Source organism: Mchenga conophoros, linkage group LG17 (genome assembly GCF_057382185.1).
Source record: "Mchenga conophoros isolate Kocher_MC1m ecotype Shallow Benthic linkage group LG17, M_conophoros_male_GT1.1, whole genome shotgun sequence".
In the NCBI taxonomy this organism is placed as follows: Eukaryota; Metazoa; Chordata; class Actinopteri; order Cichliformes; family Cichlidae; genus Mchenga; species Mchenga conophoros.
The window spans coordinates 31290001-31305386 of NC_140542.1; the positions used below are offsets into that span (position 1 = coordinate 31290001).

The window sequence follows — 15386 nt, forward strand, 5'->3', positions numbered from 1 at the left end:
TGAAGGGGCGGGGCCGAACTTGAATTGACAGCCAGGCAGCGAGGAGGCGGGACTCAGGCTCGACTGACAGGTAGCGAGGGGAAAAAATAGAGGCGGGGCTTAAGTATCTGTGCCTTAGCAGCATGTGTTGTATTTTACGTACGATCTATGGCATTTTGTGTTTATGAAACAAGGAAAGGTGTAGATTTTTAACTATGAGGAGCCAAATATTTCTAAAGCTCAACAACTTTTTGAGTACTGAAATGCAGCCCTTAGATTTTTAAGATTAAATTTAAATCATATGCCAACTTTCATTGCTCCAAATCGCAACAAAGTTATATTTTTAAAGGTAGAGATCCTACAGCATTATGGACCAAAACCATAAAATCCAACAGTTTTCTCTTGCATAATATTTGGGGACAGTCCCAAAGCAAAACTTACAAATAGGTTCAAATAAGACGTATGTTTGCATGCTTAATGTCTGTGGCTGACCTGATCATTTGAACACTACCGCTAAACCTCAGGTATGAGGGTGTTTTAAACAGTGGACCTTGTTTCTGCTGAAAAACAAAAACAAAAAGAATCAGTAATAAAAAAAAAAAAACAAACTTGCCATCCCTAAGTAAAAATTAAATTTTCAGTGATATTAAATCACTTTGAAGTTTTCAGACATGTCATTAAAAAGACTGCATTAATCCAACATCTTAAAAGGTCCTGCACAGACGTCACTGTAGTCTATGTGCTTATATTTTGGAAGAATGTCCACAAGCTGACTGGCAGAACTTGTGGACTCCCATTAAAGAGATAAATATGCCCTCTTTAATCTTTACAACTGAATGCGCTTATCACTCTCCCTCGCACAACACATCATTAGACCGTGTCATGAATCCTCTGGCGTTGTTTACATTTTGATTTACTGAGATGAAAACATTTTCTTCAATCAGACTGGCAGAGTTCTCAGTACAAGGCCTGTCAGCGTGTGACAATCAACCATGAATAGCAAACATGATTAGCAGCTGCACGAGGGGAATTGTAAAGTTACAGCTGGTTATAAATATTGTGACAAGATTATTGCATGATGCAAGTCACGAGCAGAGATTTGATGTCTGTGCATGCAGTGACAGAAGAGATGTGTGTAAGCATGTGCTGAGTCCAGCATCGACTTTATGTGACTCATATAGCTACAGTAAATCTGTATTTTAATATTACAGGCTTTAAAAGAGAGCTGACACAGTTTCTTCTGTGCAGCCTGCTGCTCACATATCCAACACTGACTGGCTATATTTATAAGCCATTACATAACATGTTAAACTGCTCATTGGGAAAACTGAGGTGACCCAGTTAAGACAGCAACCTGGCTTAATATTAATACTCAGAGAAACAGAGAGAGAAAGAAGGGTGCATGGTGCATTCATACTGTGTTAGTGTGCAGCCGAGAGGAAAACTTTGCACAGATAATCAGGTGGTAGTAGAAAGTGTGCATAAAGTAAATAAGCACTGGGGGTGAGAGGCATGTGCACTTTATTATGCTGTGTATACAAATATCGTGCACGTGAGCCACAAACATTTAAAAAGGGTGAAGGACGTACTTGTATGCTGTGCTGTGTAATCTTTTCAAAGTAACTTTTTAAATATGTGAATGGAAGTCAAGGTGGAACCGAAAGCTACTTGTTTATTTACATTTCTATTCTATGAAAATATACAGGAAACATCCTCATTCTTCCGGACTGAAGAACTCAGAACTGAAGAAGCTTCTCGGATGAGAGGTGAAACGTCTTCAAGCAACTTAAAGAAGTCCAGACGCTTTTCTTTGCAAGCTCCTTTGACTATCAATGTAAAGTGTTTTTAACCCTAACCCAGGATAACTTTAAAAACCCATCAGTGCCTGAACCACGGTAGTTGTACTGTCCATGATTGCATAATTAATTTGAAATGAGCATTGACTACCTGTGAGCACCAGCGAATAATTATAGTACGAGTGCCCTCCTGCTGTGCTTCTCTGTGTGTAAAGTGAATACAAATGCAAAGCCCTCAAGGTCTCTGAGAAAGCCAGTGTGTGTTTATGACCCCTGCTGTGATTAATTGTCATATTAGTCTGTGTGCGTGCTTGAGTGAATACAGTCGTCTTGGCAGCTCCACAAGGTGTGTGAGCATTTCCTGCTGTGACAGCGTACACACAGACACACAAAACTCACACTGACTGAAAGTTCACGAGTTCATTTTGAAGTCCGTCACGTCTGAAAACATCAGATTACAAGTCAGCAGGCGACTAAGTCAAAGTGATGCATTAGCCATTTGACTGGTCTATAGTATAAAATAATGCTTCCTGCTGAGACGCACACATTCAAACTCACAATTATTCAGGAATATTTACATGAATGAAGGCGAAAGAGGCACATCTTTACTTAAGGTCATTTTTACTGATTGATTTCTGCAACATACAAACGTGTGTGTGTGTGACAGGATGGGGCTGAGGGGGCGTGGCTGAATGAGAGTCCCACAGGAGGCGATGAGCAAGCAGCAGCGAATCACATCGCTTATGGTCATGCCGCTAATGATGATTGGAGGGCAGAGGGAAAGGGTGAGTGCGGGCAGGCGGGCTCTCTCTTAAAGGCACAGGTGGGCTCTTTACTGAGATCGAGGCGTGTGCATGAGAGTGTGTGTGTGTGTGTGTGTGTGTGTGGGGAGTGGAAGTAAACAGAAAAATGAGGATAACGAATTATAAGAGAATCAATAAAGTTAAAGACAGTCTCTTCTGTTGTGCGTGGGCATACAGATGTGTTGGAAATGACAGCCTTTCTCAAAAAAAATGGGAAAAGGCAGAAAGGAGGGCAGGAGTGGGCGAAGATTAAAGAAGCAAAAACAAAATGGGAAGTAAGTAGGAAACGACAGATGCTCCTTGTAGAGGACAGGACATTCATCTCAGTTGCGCCTTTTAAAAAAAGAAAAAAAAAAAGTTCAAAAAGAATAAGAAATGATGGAGAGGAGAGTGAGTGAGAAACGTTGATGTTTGGGTGGGGAGGGGGGGGCAGTGGACTTGTGTCACAACAAACAACTGCATATACAAAAATAACTTTTCAAATACCATTTACAAAAACAAACAACCAATATTATCATCATTATTAATATTATTATTACAATCTTGTTCAGAGCCCGTTGTAGTTATCTCAAAGAGGGCTGGGCTGGCAACCTCTGCTTTTCCTCTGCCAACCAATTAAAACTTTGTTTTTAATCTAAGCATATAATTCCAAAAAAACAAAGAAAAAAAACAAAAACCAAACCCCTGAAATATTTGCCAGAAGCAAAAACAAGAGGGTAGCAGAATAATTTACAGTTTAAAGAAAAACATTGTGTAGAGGGAGGATTCATCATCATGCACTGATTTTCTTACATCTTCTGTTAATAGGAACATTTAGGAGATAGAAAAAAAGGAAATCTGAAGTATTTTATACCTAAACTGTCCTGTACAGCTCTTTATAAAACAATGCATATACTGTATAGTTATGGCAGCTAATGAAAGAGAACAAAAAAAGAAGGAAAAAAAAAGAAGAAAAAAAAAAGGAGTAAACAGTAGTAGTCCTGGGTCCCTGGCTGCTGTTGTCCTATTGGATCATTGTCTCAGAAGCAGGTAAAGAACAACACGCCGTCAGATGAGAAACCAAACAAGTCTGACTTATAGAGAAGGCTTGGAGGTTTAATTTCAATCTGTCGAGTCAAAGGTTCAAGCGTTTCAGGCGATGTGTAACATTCAGACTCCGAAACACCGGGGTTTGTCGTGAGCAAACTGGCAGCTGAAAGGAAAGAAACTTTCATGGTCGATCAGCTGAGGTTTGGCAGAAGGAAAGAAACCCGACAGAAGAACAGCAAATAAACGGAAGAAATATGATTCCCGAGCAGACGAGCCAGAAACACCGAAAGAAGAAAAGAGCAAATAAAGGAGGGCTGCCATCAGCTGTCTTCTCTGAAAGGTGGACTAAGGCAGGCTCATGGTCCCAGTTGTGAGAGTCAGAGTCACAGAGCTAACAAGTTCGGCTTTTTCTGTGTTTAATGTCATTTTATCTCAAACGTGGGTAGCTTAGAAAAAAAAATTCTCCAATTCATTAATTTAAGGTGGGACTGTACTCTTTGGTTCAGCTGCTTGGAGCTCACACATATATACTACACTTTACACAAATTCATTGGCTTTAATCTTACCGTTTTTGCTTTCAGACTATAGACTGTATATAGAAGATGTAACCACCATCTGTTTTTGATTTCCGTTTTTAAAACCTCAACTTTTCTTTTTCTTTTTTTTGACAGGTCATATGATCCGTAAGTGCTTAGTATTAGATTAATAAAATACTAGAATTTCACTCACTGACACTGAAGCACAAACTTCTTTGATATGTCTGTGCAACAAGTCCGATACAAAAATGCCTCATAAATCACCAGCATCGCAAAAATGCTTCCTGTTTGGGTAAACCTGTCAATCAAAACAACGCCCCCCCACCCCAGCTTTAAGCCTCACCAGTACCCATGTGAATAAGTAATGTAAAAATCCACCCACCATATTCTTTATATAAAGAGGCAAATAAGTTATAGAGCCCAAAAAAATGCTGGAAATTCAGAGATTTTAATATGGGACTATGGACTCTATGAAGCCTCAAGTGGCCACTACAGAAACTGCAGTTTTTGCTAGTTCGTTCTCATTTTTTTTATTTATTTATTTTTTAAAGCTCAGTTAGTTGCCACTGAGACATTGACACAACTATTACTGCCCGCTGCCATAAAATCACCAGCTGCACTTTAATGAACACCACAATGGCCAAACTTTGTTAACCTGTCACTCTGGCAGAGAAGCATGGACGTGTAAAATAGCAGAGCTAACAACAGCAGTGAGAAACTGGTAACAGTGAGCTCTAGCGCTTTCGTTTCCGTGACGATCCTTTGTAATGTAGCACCAGCACTTTGAAACAGGGAGAGAGAGACAAAGAGAGAGCACCCTGGCAACCTGTGCATACCCAACAGAAATGGGTAACAGATTATCGAAGTTCGCTTTCAAGATTGTTGTTCGTTCAGTAGGAGGCAACAGACAACTTCTGGGAGTTCAGCCTCCCACAGTAGTTTTTCTAATTTAAGGTAATTCCTGATATAGGAGGAAAAAAAAATTCTCATTTGGCTTTAAACAAAGCGCTCAGCCTGAACACTTATTATTTATATTTGACATGTAACAGCCTTAAAAGTGAGGTGTCTACAGCTCATGGAGGAAAAACATGCCCGCTCTTAGTCTTCTCTCCAGTCACCCCCCCCAAAAAAAAAAAAACAAAGGTGAGAAAACCCCCCCACAGGAATGATCCTTTATTAAAACAGGGAAATAACTGATCCCAGGTCAGCATCTAGAGTAGTCAAACCTGCCAACATCAGCAAGCTGAGGAGGAGAACATTCTAGCCTCTTGACTGTCCCTGCTTGGCACAGTGGCACTTTGCAGGGAGGACTGAGGAGGAGGAGGAGGAAGAGGAGGGTACTGGCAGACAGTCACTCAGAAGGTTTTTCTATGAAATGCGTAGCATCTATCATCTTGGTTTTTGGACCAGCCAGGTGAGGTTGGTAGACACCATCTCCTGACAAGGGAGGACAGTGGTGGTGGACGGGCAGCTGGACTGTTCCATCATGTCCACTCCAGGGGGGGTCGTCGAGGACCTTTGGGCTGAATGCAGCGGTTACCGAACCCTGGAAGGAGAAAATGTCTTAGCTCAGTTTGTTTTACCTCAACACCAGAGGGAAAACCTGCCTGTTCTCAAGAACCATCAAACGTTTTCTGCACATGTAGGCCAAAGCGAGCTTTCTGATCAGCAAAATCAGTGGCACAAATCAAAAAATGATGACCTTAATAGAAACCGTGTTTGTCAGCAATATTTCCTGCACAGATTCACCATTGATGTTCCTTCAAAGGCTCAACTAGTAGAGACTTGAACAACAACAGTATCCAATCACAATTACAAAATAAAAGCCGTCTACAACAAATGAGACCGTAGACTTACCCACCCAGCTCTGGCTTGCTGTTGTTGCTTGTTGTGGTGTCAGCAGATGGAAGGTCGGCTGGAGAGGTCGTCACACAGTCAGACGCATCTACACATAATCAAATGCAACAAGAAAGACAGATTAATGGGGTGGAAGTATTCTTGAAATAACAGTGGTGTATATGCTACTCATAATTCAAGTCAATTACATTATAAAGCAGATTTTAAAATGAGTTCGTTAGAGTGATATAGGATCATGTGAGAAAATATAAAAAAAACATGAAGTCAAGAAGACAGAAAACATGCTTAACAAGACAGTACAGGATAAACATACAAGACTCTTAAAATAACTGAAAACAAAATGAATTACAGTGAAACCTTAAATGTTAAAATAGTGTAATCATTAAAAACTACCAACAGCTGTAGAAAGCGTATGTAACAAGTAGATATATGATAGCTTACAGTATTTATTGCTCAAGTCAAAAGTATACTAGTCAAAATAAAGAAACTCAAGTTTTGTGTTTTAAATAGATTTTAGTTAAAAAAAAATTTTTTTTTTTTTTTGGGAGATATGGCCTCTGGACGTGATTCAAGCAGTCACTTGTCTGCTCACGGACCACACAAGTATTTTGATTTGCTGTTGAGGAGCTGCTCTCCATTCCTGAATGAGTGCAGCCACCTGCTGTGCAAAGATCATTGATTGTGGATGCCTCTCATGAACACATTAACCCAGCATCCAAACACTTGTATTGTATGTTCTGAGACCACCGGCTTGAGAATACAGAAAATTTAACAAACACTACAAGAGAGGTTATTTGTATCTGGTAAACGATCATGACCAACAAAAGTAAATGCAGTAAGAAGATGTTGTGTTCTGGTCTAGTGGAGAATCTACATTATTGTTACAGCTAGCTGCTAGCCCATTATAACCGTTTGTGCACTTTGCACATCTGTGGTACCCAGCTGTATCCCAGAATGCAAAGCACACCTGACCACATGAAGGACTTAGCTCAAACCTGCAGCATACACGTAGATGCAGTTTGCTCGGATTGCGTTCACACCACAAACAAAGTGCTCTGGCGTTCTGAGACCACCTCAGGGTCTCGGTGGGGTTGCTTTGGTATGCACCCGAGTCTGAATACTGCGTTCACACCTGCACACCAAGAGGGGGAGGGACCGAACCAGAGAATAATTTAAACACACCAAATACCACAGGTGCAAAAAACAGCCTACCAGGTTAAAATGTTGTAGAGAGAAATAGATTTAAGACAAAGACGAACACACAAAATGTGTGTTTTTTGGGTTTTTTTGACGAGGGCTTTAAATGTTTATGTATCAACACGTCCCATGAGACAACATCTGGTTCAATAGGTAGTGTTACTGTGCAAAAATTCAAACATTTCTCTCCCATGAAAGTTTGATGCTAAAAGCCCGGCTTGCAAAGCAGCCTTTTTATACTTAAGAAATGCTCCTAGTGAGTTATACTCATAAAAAGGTAAAAAAAAATATCCCCACTGAATTAAAGTCAAATAAGCTGTCATAGCCACAGTAAAACTACTGAAGCAATAAATTGGCATTAACCATCATCACACAATCCTCATAGCACAGATAAGCATATGCACTCATTATAATTGCAGCTCTCTCTAGACATGTTTTATCTTTTTCACTCCCTTTTCCCCCTCCTCCTGTATCTCTGTTACTCTCTCATCCTCGCAGCGGTTTTTCTGACCAACGCTGTCAGTGTTATCATCGGCAGGCTAATTTGTAAATCACCAAAGGTCCCTTTCCTGCTCCGCTCTGCTGGCCAACTACTGTGAGCACAAAAAAAAATATCGGGGAACATGCAGAGAGGCAGGGACGGAGAGTTCAAACAGAGGTGAGAGATGAAGAGAATTAGTGGACTAATGATTTGTGCGTTCGCACCTTTATGTGAACTCCACTCGGCTGAAGCTGATGTTTTCGCTTCCAAAGGGTCTGGCGGAGAGGAAGACAATCGGTGAATTTAACACAGGATGGGCGTTTGAGGACAAATGATCAAAAGACACACAATACAGCACAAATGCACACACATTCCCACATTCAGACACGCTTAAAAATCACAGTCAATCCTCAAAAAGGTGCTCCCAAGTTGTGCCTGCATTTATGTAAAACATTTGAAATAATTAATTGAACCATAATGATCCGGGCGCACACAGCGGACAGCCTCTTAAACTGCTTTCTTTAAATTAACCTCATCTTTCTGCCCTCTTGTATCCATGTTTCTATTTGTAACTCACTTCCCAAAGCTGTAACTATGACCGTCTCCATCTCTGCATGGCTGAAATAAGCAATGCTGACCTCTAGTGTTTCAAAACTGCCAAAGTACCTCTCAGCAGTGGTTTAATTCTTAACACAAACACCTCCTTTTCATCTCATGTGCTCCCTCGTGGCGGAATATTTTTAATACTGTTTTCTTCCACTATCAGAGGAGCTGTGCAGGGAGGAAGGAAAAAAAGAAGAAGAACAGCAGAAGGCAGCAGGATGGTCGCGCTAATGGCGAGTCAATCCTGTGAACGAGAGGCCTCCTACCTGCAATATGCGAGTCCATCTGGTTGTTTGAAGTGAGGATGACAGAGACTGAGGCCCCTACCTGTTCATACGCTGTACTAGGCAAGAGAAGCAGAACACAGAAAACCAGTTTCCTCCTGTTTCAGCTCACATCAGAGGCTGCCGACTGCATCAAACAACCACTGCTGCCTGGCTTTACTCTCACTACCAAGTTCGCGAAAATATGGCTAAACCACACAGCAGCACATGAATCTTTGATCCAACTGCCTCTTTCCCTCCCCCCCTTTTGTTAAAAGAAGGACAACACAATAACGTGGCCGCCCAGTCAATCCACACCACTGGGTACACACCTGTGGAACTTGACCAATGCAAACGCACCTGTGGCCAGTATGAAGGACTCAGGGGTTCGCTCGGGGAGAGGGGGAGGGGAGTCGTCGCTGTCCCAGCAGTCTGGGTTAAAAAGGTCAGAGGTCAAATGAGAAGCAAGGTTAACTACTGGCCGAGAAGAAGGGCAAAAAGATCGGCAGTCATATGGAGACAAAAAGGCAAGAATGTTAAATGTTATATAATTTGTCTGCATATTGTTACTTTTTTATACAGATATTCACTGGTTCTATTTGGTGTATATCGTGTTATCATTACTTCATTTTAGGGATCAGAGAAATGTCCGTATAGTCTCATGTTTGCCATGCTGGCTGCCACTGGACTACTGGCAGATAAGATGACATTGACCCTTAGTAGTGTCGCTTAGTGATCTGCTCATTTTGTCCTTAAAAGATCTGGGATCCAGTTTTTGTTCAGCAAAGTTCCATTTGTGCTTAAAGATTTTAAAACCATTAATAATCTGTTAATTTCTCTGTCTGGCAAGAAACAATGAATAAATGAAAATAAAAACAATATCCACAATGGCCAATCTGTTATTTTTAGCGATGTTTTCAGTTTGTGGAACCACCACACTTAAGTCATGGCTACAGTTTCTTAAAAATCTCTTCTTCAAAATTCAGCATCATCGTTACCCGGTTATAGTTAAGTTAGTGTGACATATGAAGGGGAAAATATGACACTTTAAAGTTTGGCTGGTTAAGATACTTCTGCTTTACACAAAGCCAGCAGTTATCCTTGCTATGAATTATAAATTAAACCCTTCTCATATGCCAACCAAGAAAGTTAAAAAAGAAATCAGCTGACTTTCTTGGTTGGCAAAAAGAGTCAAAGTCAAAATCTTAAGTTAAATATTAGGTGATGTCCCCTTCATCTAATATTCCACCATCTGGCCAAGGCCCACTGCCTTTCTGTGGATACTCCAGATGCTCGAGCTTCCTCCCAGAGTCCAAAGACATGCAATTAGTGTGATTAGGTTAACTGGTGATTCTAAATTGCCTATAGGTAGGGCTGTTCGATATAACGATATATATCGGATGACGATATAAAAACGTCTATCGTTTCATTTTACGCTATCATTTGTTTCGTGGTGTCGTAAAATAAACCGTTTACAGCAATATTTTTTCATCATTTTGATGGTCACTGTAAGAAATGAATATAGCCACTAAAGTTCTCTCTTTCTCTTATATTTAATATAACCACACTACTGACGGACAAGCAGCTGTTTTTATGCGTTGTCGTTAGCAACAACAACAACAACAACGGTAAAACCATCGCGTGTCCGCTTGTTTATTTTCCACACAAACCTTTCACAATAAAGCTCAAGATCCTGTTGAGACTTTTCAAAATAAACTGAATCACGTGAAAGAGCAGATTATTTACGGATGAGAAGTAAAAAAGAGCCGCCAGGTGCTAAAAAATAAACCTTAGACTCAAACGTTAGAGCAGGCTTTTCCCCGCAGCACGCCGTGTAATAAATACTCACAAAGAAAACGGCGGCCGTTACAACTTATGTCTAAAAATGTATCGTTTCATGCATCGGTTAAAATACTCGACTCCAGGTACACGATGCGCAGCTGTAAACACTTCACGCAAGTCGAGCTGCCCGAGATTCACAGAATTTACATAAAATGTTACAATTTTGTGATTTATATGTTATCAGATGATAGATGTATTATATCGGGATATGAGATTTTGGTCATATCGCACAGCCCTACCTATAGGTGTGAATGTGAGTGCAAATGGTTTGTCTCTCTGTGTTAACCCTGCATTCCTGCAGGTGACCTGTCTAAATTTTAAAAAAAATCCCAAATGTTGTCTGAAAGTTTTTAGGTGTAGATGGGACACAACACCACCTCAGCATAAACTGTATGCTCTGGTAAATGTCATCTTGTTTGCAGACAGTCCAATCACAATCAAAAACGCAAAAGCTTAAGAAATGTATTAGACCACCTGTGTTAAAAACAAGAAAAACATTTTGTATTAGAAATGGATCAAAAACTGATTTTTTCTGTAAACTGTACATATAAAAACTCATTAATAACGTGATAATTATATTTCAGAATTAAAAACACTGTTTTGATTATTTTTATAATTATAAACTAAAACATTAGCTGTATATATTTGATCCCTCCATAATTTCCTGCTCATTTTGCTTAATTCTTCTTTGTTTGTTACAGGCTTGTAAAGCACTGTGAGCTGCACTAATCTCTCTAAAATGGGCAATTACAAAAGGTGTGAGTGATTCATTGGCAATGCAGTCAGCAAAACAGGCAGCCACCAGCTTTCTATTGACCAACCACAAAGCAGCAATTTGCTCAGTGCAACTCCTCAACAAAGCAGCCATTAGATGCTTGCAACCAATCAAACAGCAGCTGTTAGCTTTTCATAACTGAAGCACTGCTGCAGCCCAGACAGAGTGTGAGAGAAAGCCAAGCAGACTGAAACAGTCGACGTCAAAACAGACACATTTTCACATCCGATTTTAAATATTGGAAATACTCGAGGAGAGCGTGACATCAGGTATAATGCCAGAGATTCAATGGCATGTCAGTATATTTTGAATTTAAACTGCACAGACGATTTAAGCCCAGTCCACTCAATTTCACGTGAGCTCAGATCAAAGAAAGAAGAGCAGCAGAAGTCTCAGTCCTCACACCCCACCAGGAGATTAAAACCCACTTCTCCTTGTCACAATCACATCAATCCCAAACAGCGTGACACTGTCTGTTTGACCCAACGTGCACCAAAGTGGCGTAAGTGCATTCATCAGTATCATGCAGTGTTGATCTTTCCCCATCCAACATGCACACAGTTTTCTGCTCGCAAACACACAAAACAATTTCATTCATCCTTTCTCCCATTCACAAATTCCCTCACTTAGACAAACACACATAAACAAGCTGAAGGAGGAAGAGTTGTTTCCACACATGTCCATATTTGCAGCATTCCTCCCAAACCAACCAATTAGTCAAACAGTCATGCTTTGTGTGAGACTCACTGGAAACTATCTCTCTCCGATTTTCTTGTCATTTCCTCTTATTCCTTTCTTCCATTCCTCCTGTTTTGCCCTCTCCTGGCCTCTAACTCCTCAGCAGTGAGAACACAGTGTGTGTGTTGACAGATATAGCTTGTCATTAGATTGTTGTTTGAGACCTCTGGCTCCTTACCGACCCAGAAAATTACTCTACAGTGTGATTTTTTTTATTTCCTGAGTGTACAGTAGTTGAGTGCAAGCTTACTTGGTGCCTTCATGTGCATTTCAGGGAGATTGTTCTTGACTATTTGCCTGCTAAACCTCATTGTTTAGTGTTTCGTTTTCATAATTTCTTAATTAATTTCACATATTTTAAAGAATTGAGAAGGAAAGCAGTTCAAGCAACTGATCGACCTACTTGCTAAGGATGGAGAGACCGTTGGTGTGATCTGCCCTGCAATTGACATCGGCGACACCTTTCTGACCGGCTGCTGGTCTCCATGTTGAGAGGATGCCGTTACGGTGGCAGTCGCTGTGGATACGCTTGTACGAAAAGCTTCCTTTCCTCCTCCGGACATCTCCTCGGACACCTTCCCCTCCTCGTCCGAGTTGTCAGAGTGCAGGGGGTTGGTGAAACTCAGGGCAGTCCTAACAGGTGTGGAGGAGGAGGAGGAGGAGGAGGAAGAGGAGAGGTGGGAGGAGGAGGATGAGGATGGAGCCACACGGTCTGAGGAGGAAGAAGAGGAGGTGGTCTTGGGGTACTGTTTGTCCGGGCTGTTGCTGTGTTGAGTCCACGCTGCATGGCCGGCTTTCAAATCCCCTCCCTGCTTCTCCACCTTCTCTCCACTCTTCACAGGAAGGTGGTTCGGCCTGGCGAGGCTGCCTCCATCTGCTTGACTCTCTCCACATCCACAAGCTCCTCCCTCTGTGCCAGAGTCCTCTGACAGAGAGGAGCTGGATGTCAGAAGGGACTGACCAGTGCGAGCTTTAAATGCGTGACTTCTTTGCAGTGCGCAGCTGTTGTTACTAGAACTGGAGCCTTGTCCGCCGGCTACTCCCATCGACGAGGAGGTGTCAAAGCTGCGAGGTCCTTCTTGCAGTGGCACCTTTTTAATCTCAATGCTGAGCTTCCTCTCGATTCGAGGAGCACCAGAACAATCAACAGCTGGGGAGAGGGGCGAGGATGGGGTCTGAGTCTGGCTTTGGCCTGATTCTGACTTTGAAGACATTTTGTTGTTGTAGTTGTCATTGAGATCCAGACTTGAGACCTGACTCTGCTGTTTTCGGCTTAGTTGCTCTTGATCTTTCTGCTCTGAGGGACTGGTCTGTTTGTTTGGACTGGGCTCTAGCTGATTCTGCTGCTGGTCTGTGTTCTTATCCTGAAATAAACGTAAAGTAGAACAAATGAGACATGTAATCTCCCCCCCTTCACAAAAAGCAAAACATTCACACGCCACCAGAAATCTTTGATGTTTAAGTTAGAGTTCAGAAAAAGCTGATTAAGCAGGCCCCACACACAAAAAACAAACATGAGCTGTAGGAGAACAAAACAACCTTATTTATATTCATGCATTTTCATACTTCTGCTGTTATTATAGACTGTGAGCCGGTTGTTTTCCCTTCTAGACTGAAACTTAATTCTTCTGAAATAATAATTTACTACATTTTACTTGCACAAAAACAAAAGAAATCATCATAACAGACACATAGATCATGGAATCAGCTGCAGTTCTTTAGTGATGTTACGGTTTGTTTAGAACATAAATAATGTCAAAAGACAAAAATGCAACTTTTTCCACTGCTAAAAGATAAAGATTTCCTTTTTACAGCATCTCATTTTGATACTTCCTGTAAAGTTACACCTATACCTACATGATGGGAACTTTTCATTGGAACAAAAACAACTTAAACAACTCAACTTGGTAATGAACTTAATTTTCCACTTAAATGTGTAATTACATGCTCCTAAACCAGGACCACTGTAATAACAGGGAGTACCCATGTCAGAGGGCTAACTCCTACTTTATGGTCTACGTACTGGCTGCGTCCTGCCCCATCTGTGATATCTTCACAACTATGTAACTGATGCCCCGTGAGCATGAACGAGTGGCACAACACACACACACAAAAAACCCCAAAGCAAACAAAAGCGATGGATCAACGACAGAAAAAGCTCGAGTAGCCCACAGACAGGATGTACCACATATTTTTAACACTGCCCCTCTATCAGCCGTCCCTGCAAGTATATGGACATCTATAGCTGCCAACAGACTGCCCACGCACTATCGTTGCTAAATCACAGCTTCCCCATCATTCAGTCTAGGAAATTCCATAACCATTAGCTGACTTAATATATAACAGGTTTTACCAGACCAATTACTATTCTTATATCCGTGCAACTTCCCATGTACAATAAAAACCCTTTAGATACATACCATGTAGTTCTATACACAATAGTATCCTATAAGTTGCCAATTTTTAGTTTATGTCCAGCTCACCTCTGTCACGTTGTGCTGCGCAGTAGCGAGGACATGGATGACGGGTTTGGGATGGTAGCGGTCATTGTCCTGTCGCACGTTCGTGACAGTCGGGAAGGCTGACGGAGGAGATGGGGTCAGAATGGGTGGTACGGGGTGAGCCTCTGGGGGTTGGAGGATCTCTTCCTTTACGTCGCCTTCTACCTGCGTACTAGACCGAGAGAAAGAGAGGGAGAGGAAAAAAAGAAAAGCCCACAAGAGTTTGTTACTGAATAAATATTACAGTTGACAGTGAGAGTGACAGGCTTTTGATGATCTTTAATGAGACATTCCTACAGAGGCCAAAATTCATAAAAATTATTTTTTTACTGTTAAACTAAACCCTGAATTTTCTAGCCTGGATAAAAAGTTAAAGTTTTGTGCTGCGGGTAAGAAAATCAAAATGATGCAATGGCAAGAAATTCATCCTGCTGATCAGGAAACGCCCAGAAATTCTGACATCCTAAGAAGGGCGAATTACAAGGCTTATATGACGAAATTAACTTTTAATCTCATGTACGTATAAAACTAAAAGTAGGTCTGTGCTATGTTTTGTTCACCACTAGATGGCAGAATTTGAAAAAAACAGTCTATACTTTTAGCCCTGTAGAGACAAATTCCATTTCTTATGTGATATTTTAAGACTTCTGCTCTCACCCATATTATGTGGCTTTAACAGTGACATAACCTGCCAATGTGACAAAGTGAAAACGGATCAGTGCTAAAGAGTTTCATTTCTCAAAATATAAATGGTGCTGTAACCAACAGTCTAAGACAGCTTTCTTCTTAAAGTATCGAAAGTATTTTATTCTCTTCCGTGCAGCTTCCTCAGAGCACAGAAGCAGAAAAAGACAAGTGTCAGTAACATGACAGCATCTATGGCTATTCAAGATAAGTTGTGAATGATTACTTCACCGGCCCACATAACTTTACCACATGTACAGTATTTTAGTAATGTAGCCTACTAATAAATAGTTCTGTAAAGC

General features: G+C 41.1%; 1 protein-coding gene across 7 annotated transcripts in view; it reads right to left on the reverse strand.

The window, feature by feature from the left end:
- Nucleotides 1–2379: 2379 nt before the first annotated feature.
- Nucleotides 2380–15386, reverse strand: part of LOC146555723 (tyrosine-protein phosphatase non-receptor type 12-like) — a 54403-nt gene continuing 41396 nt past the window's right edge. Inside the window, exons 13-18 of one of the 7 annotated variants that reach the window (XM_085251946.1) lie at nt 14383–14572; nt 12303–13263; nt 8905–8976; nt 7903–7953; nt 6005–6088; nt 2380–5689 (exon numbers count right to left, since the gene is read on the reverse strand). In XM_085251946.1, the coding sequence (XP_085108072.1) occupies nt 5628–5689; nt 6005–6088; nt 7903–7953; nt 8905–8976; nt 12303–13263; nt 14383–14572 (1420 nt within the window). In that variant the 3' untranslated portion in view covers nt 2380–5627. Of the gene's footprint in view, nt 5690–6000; nt 6089–7902; nt 7954–8876; nt 8977–12302; nt 13264–14382; nt 14573–15386 lie in introns of all 7 variants that reach the window. The other 6 variants (XM_085251947.1, XR_014889185.1, XR_014889184.1 and 3 more) reach the window with 6 other exon arrangements.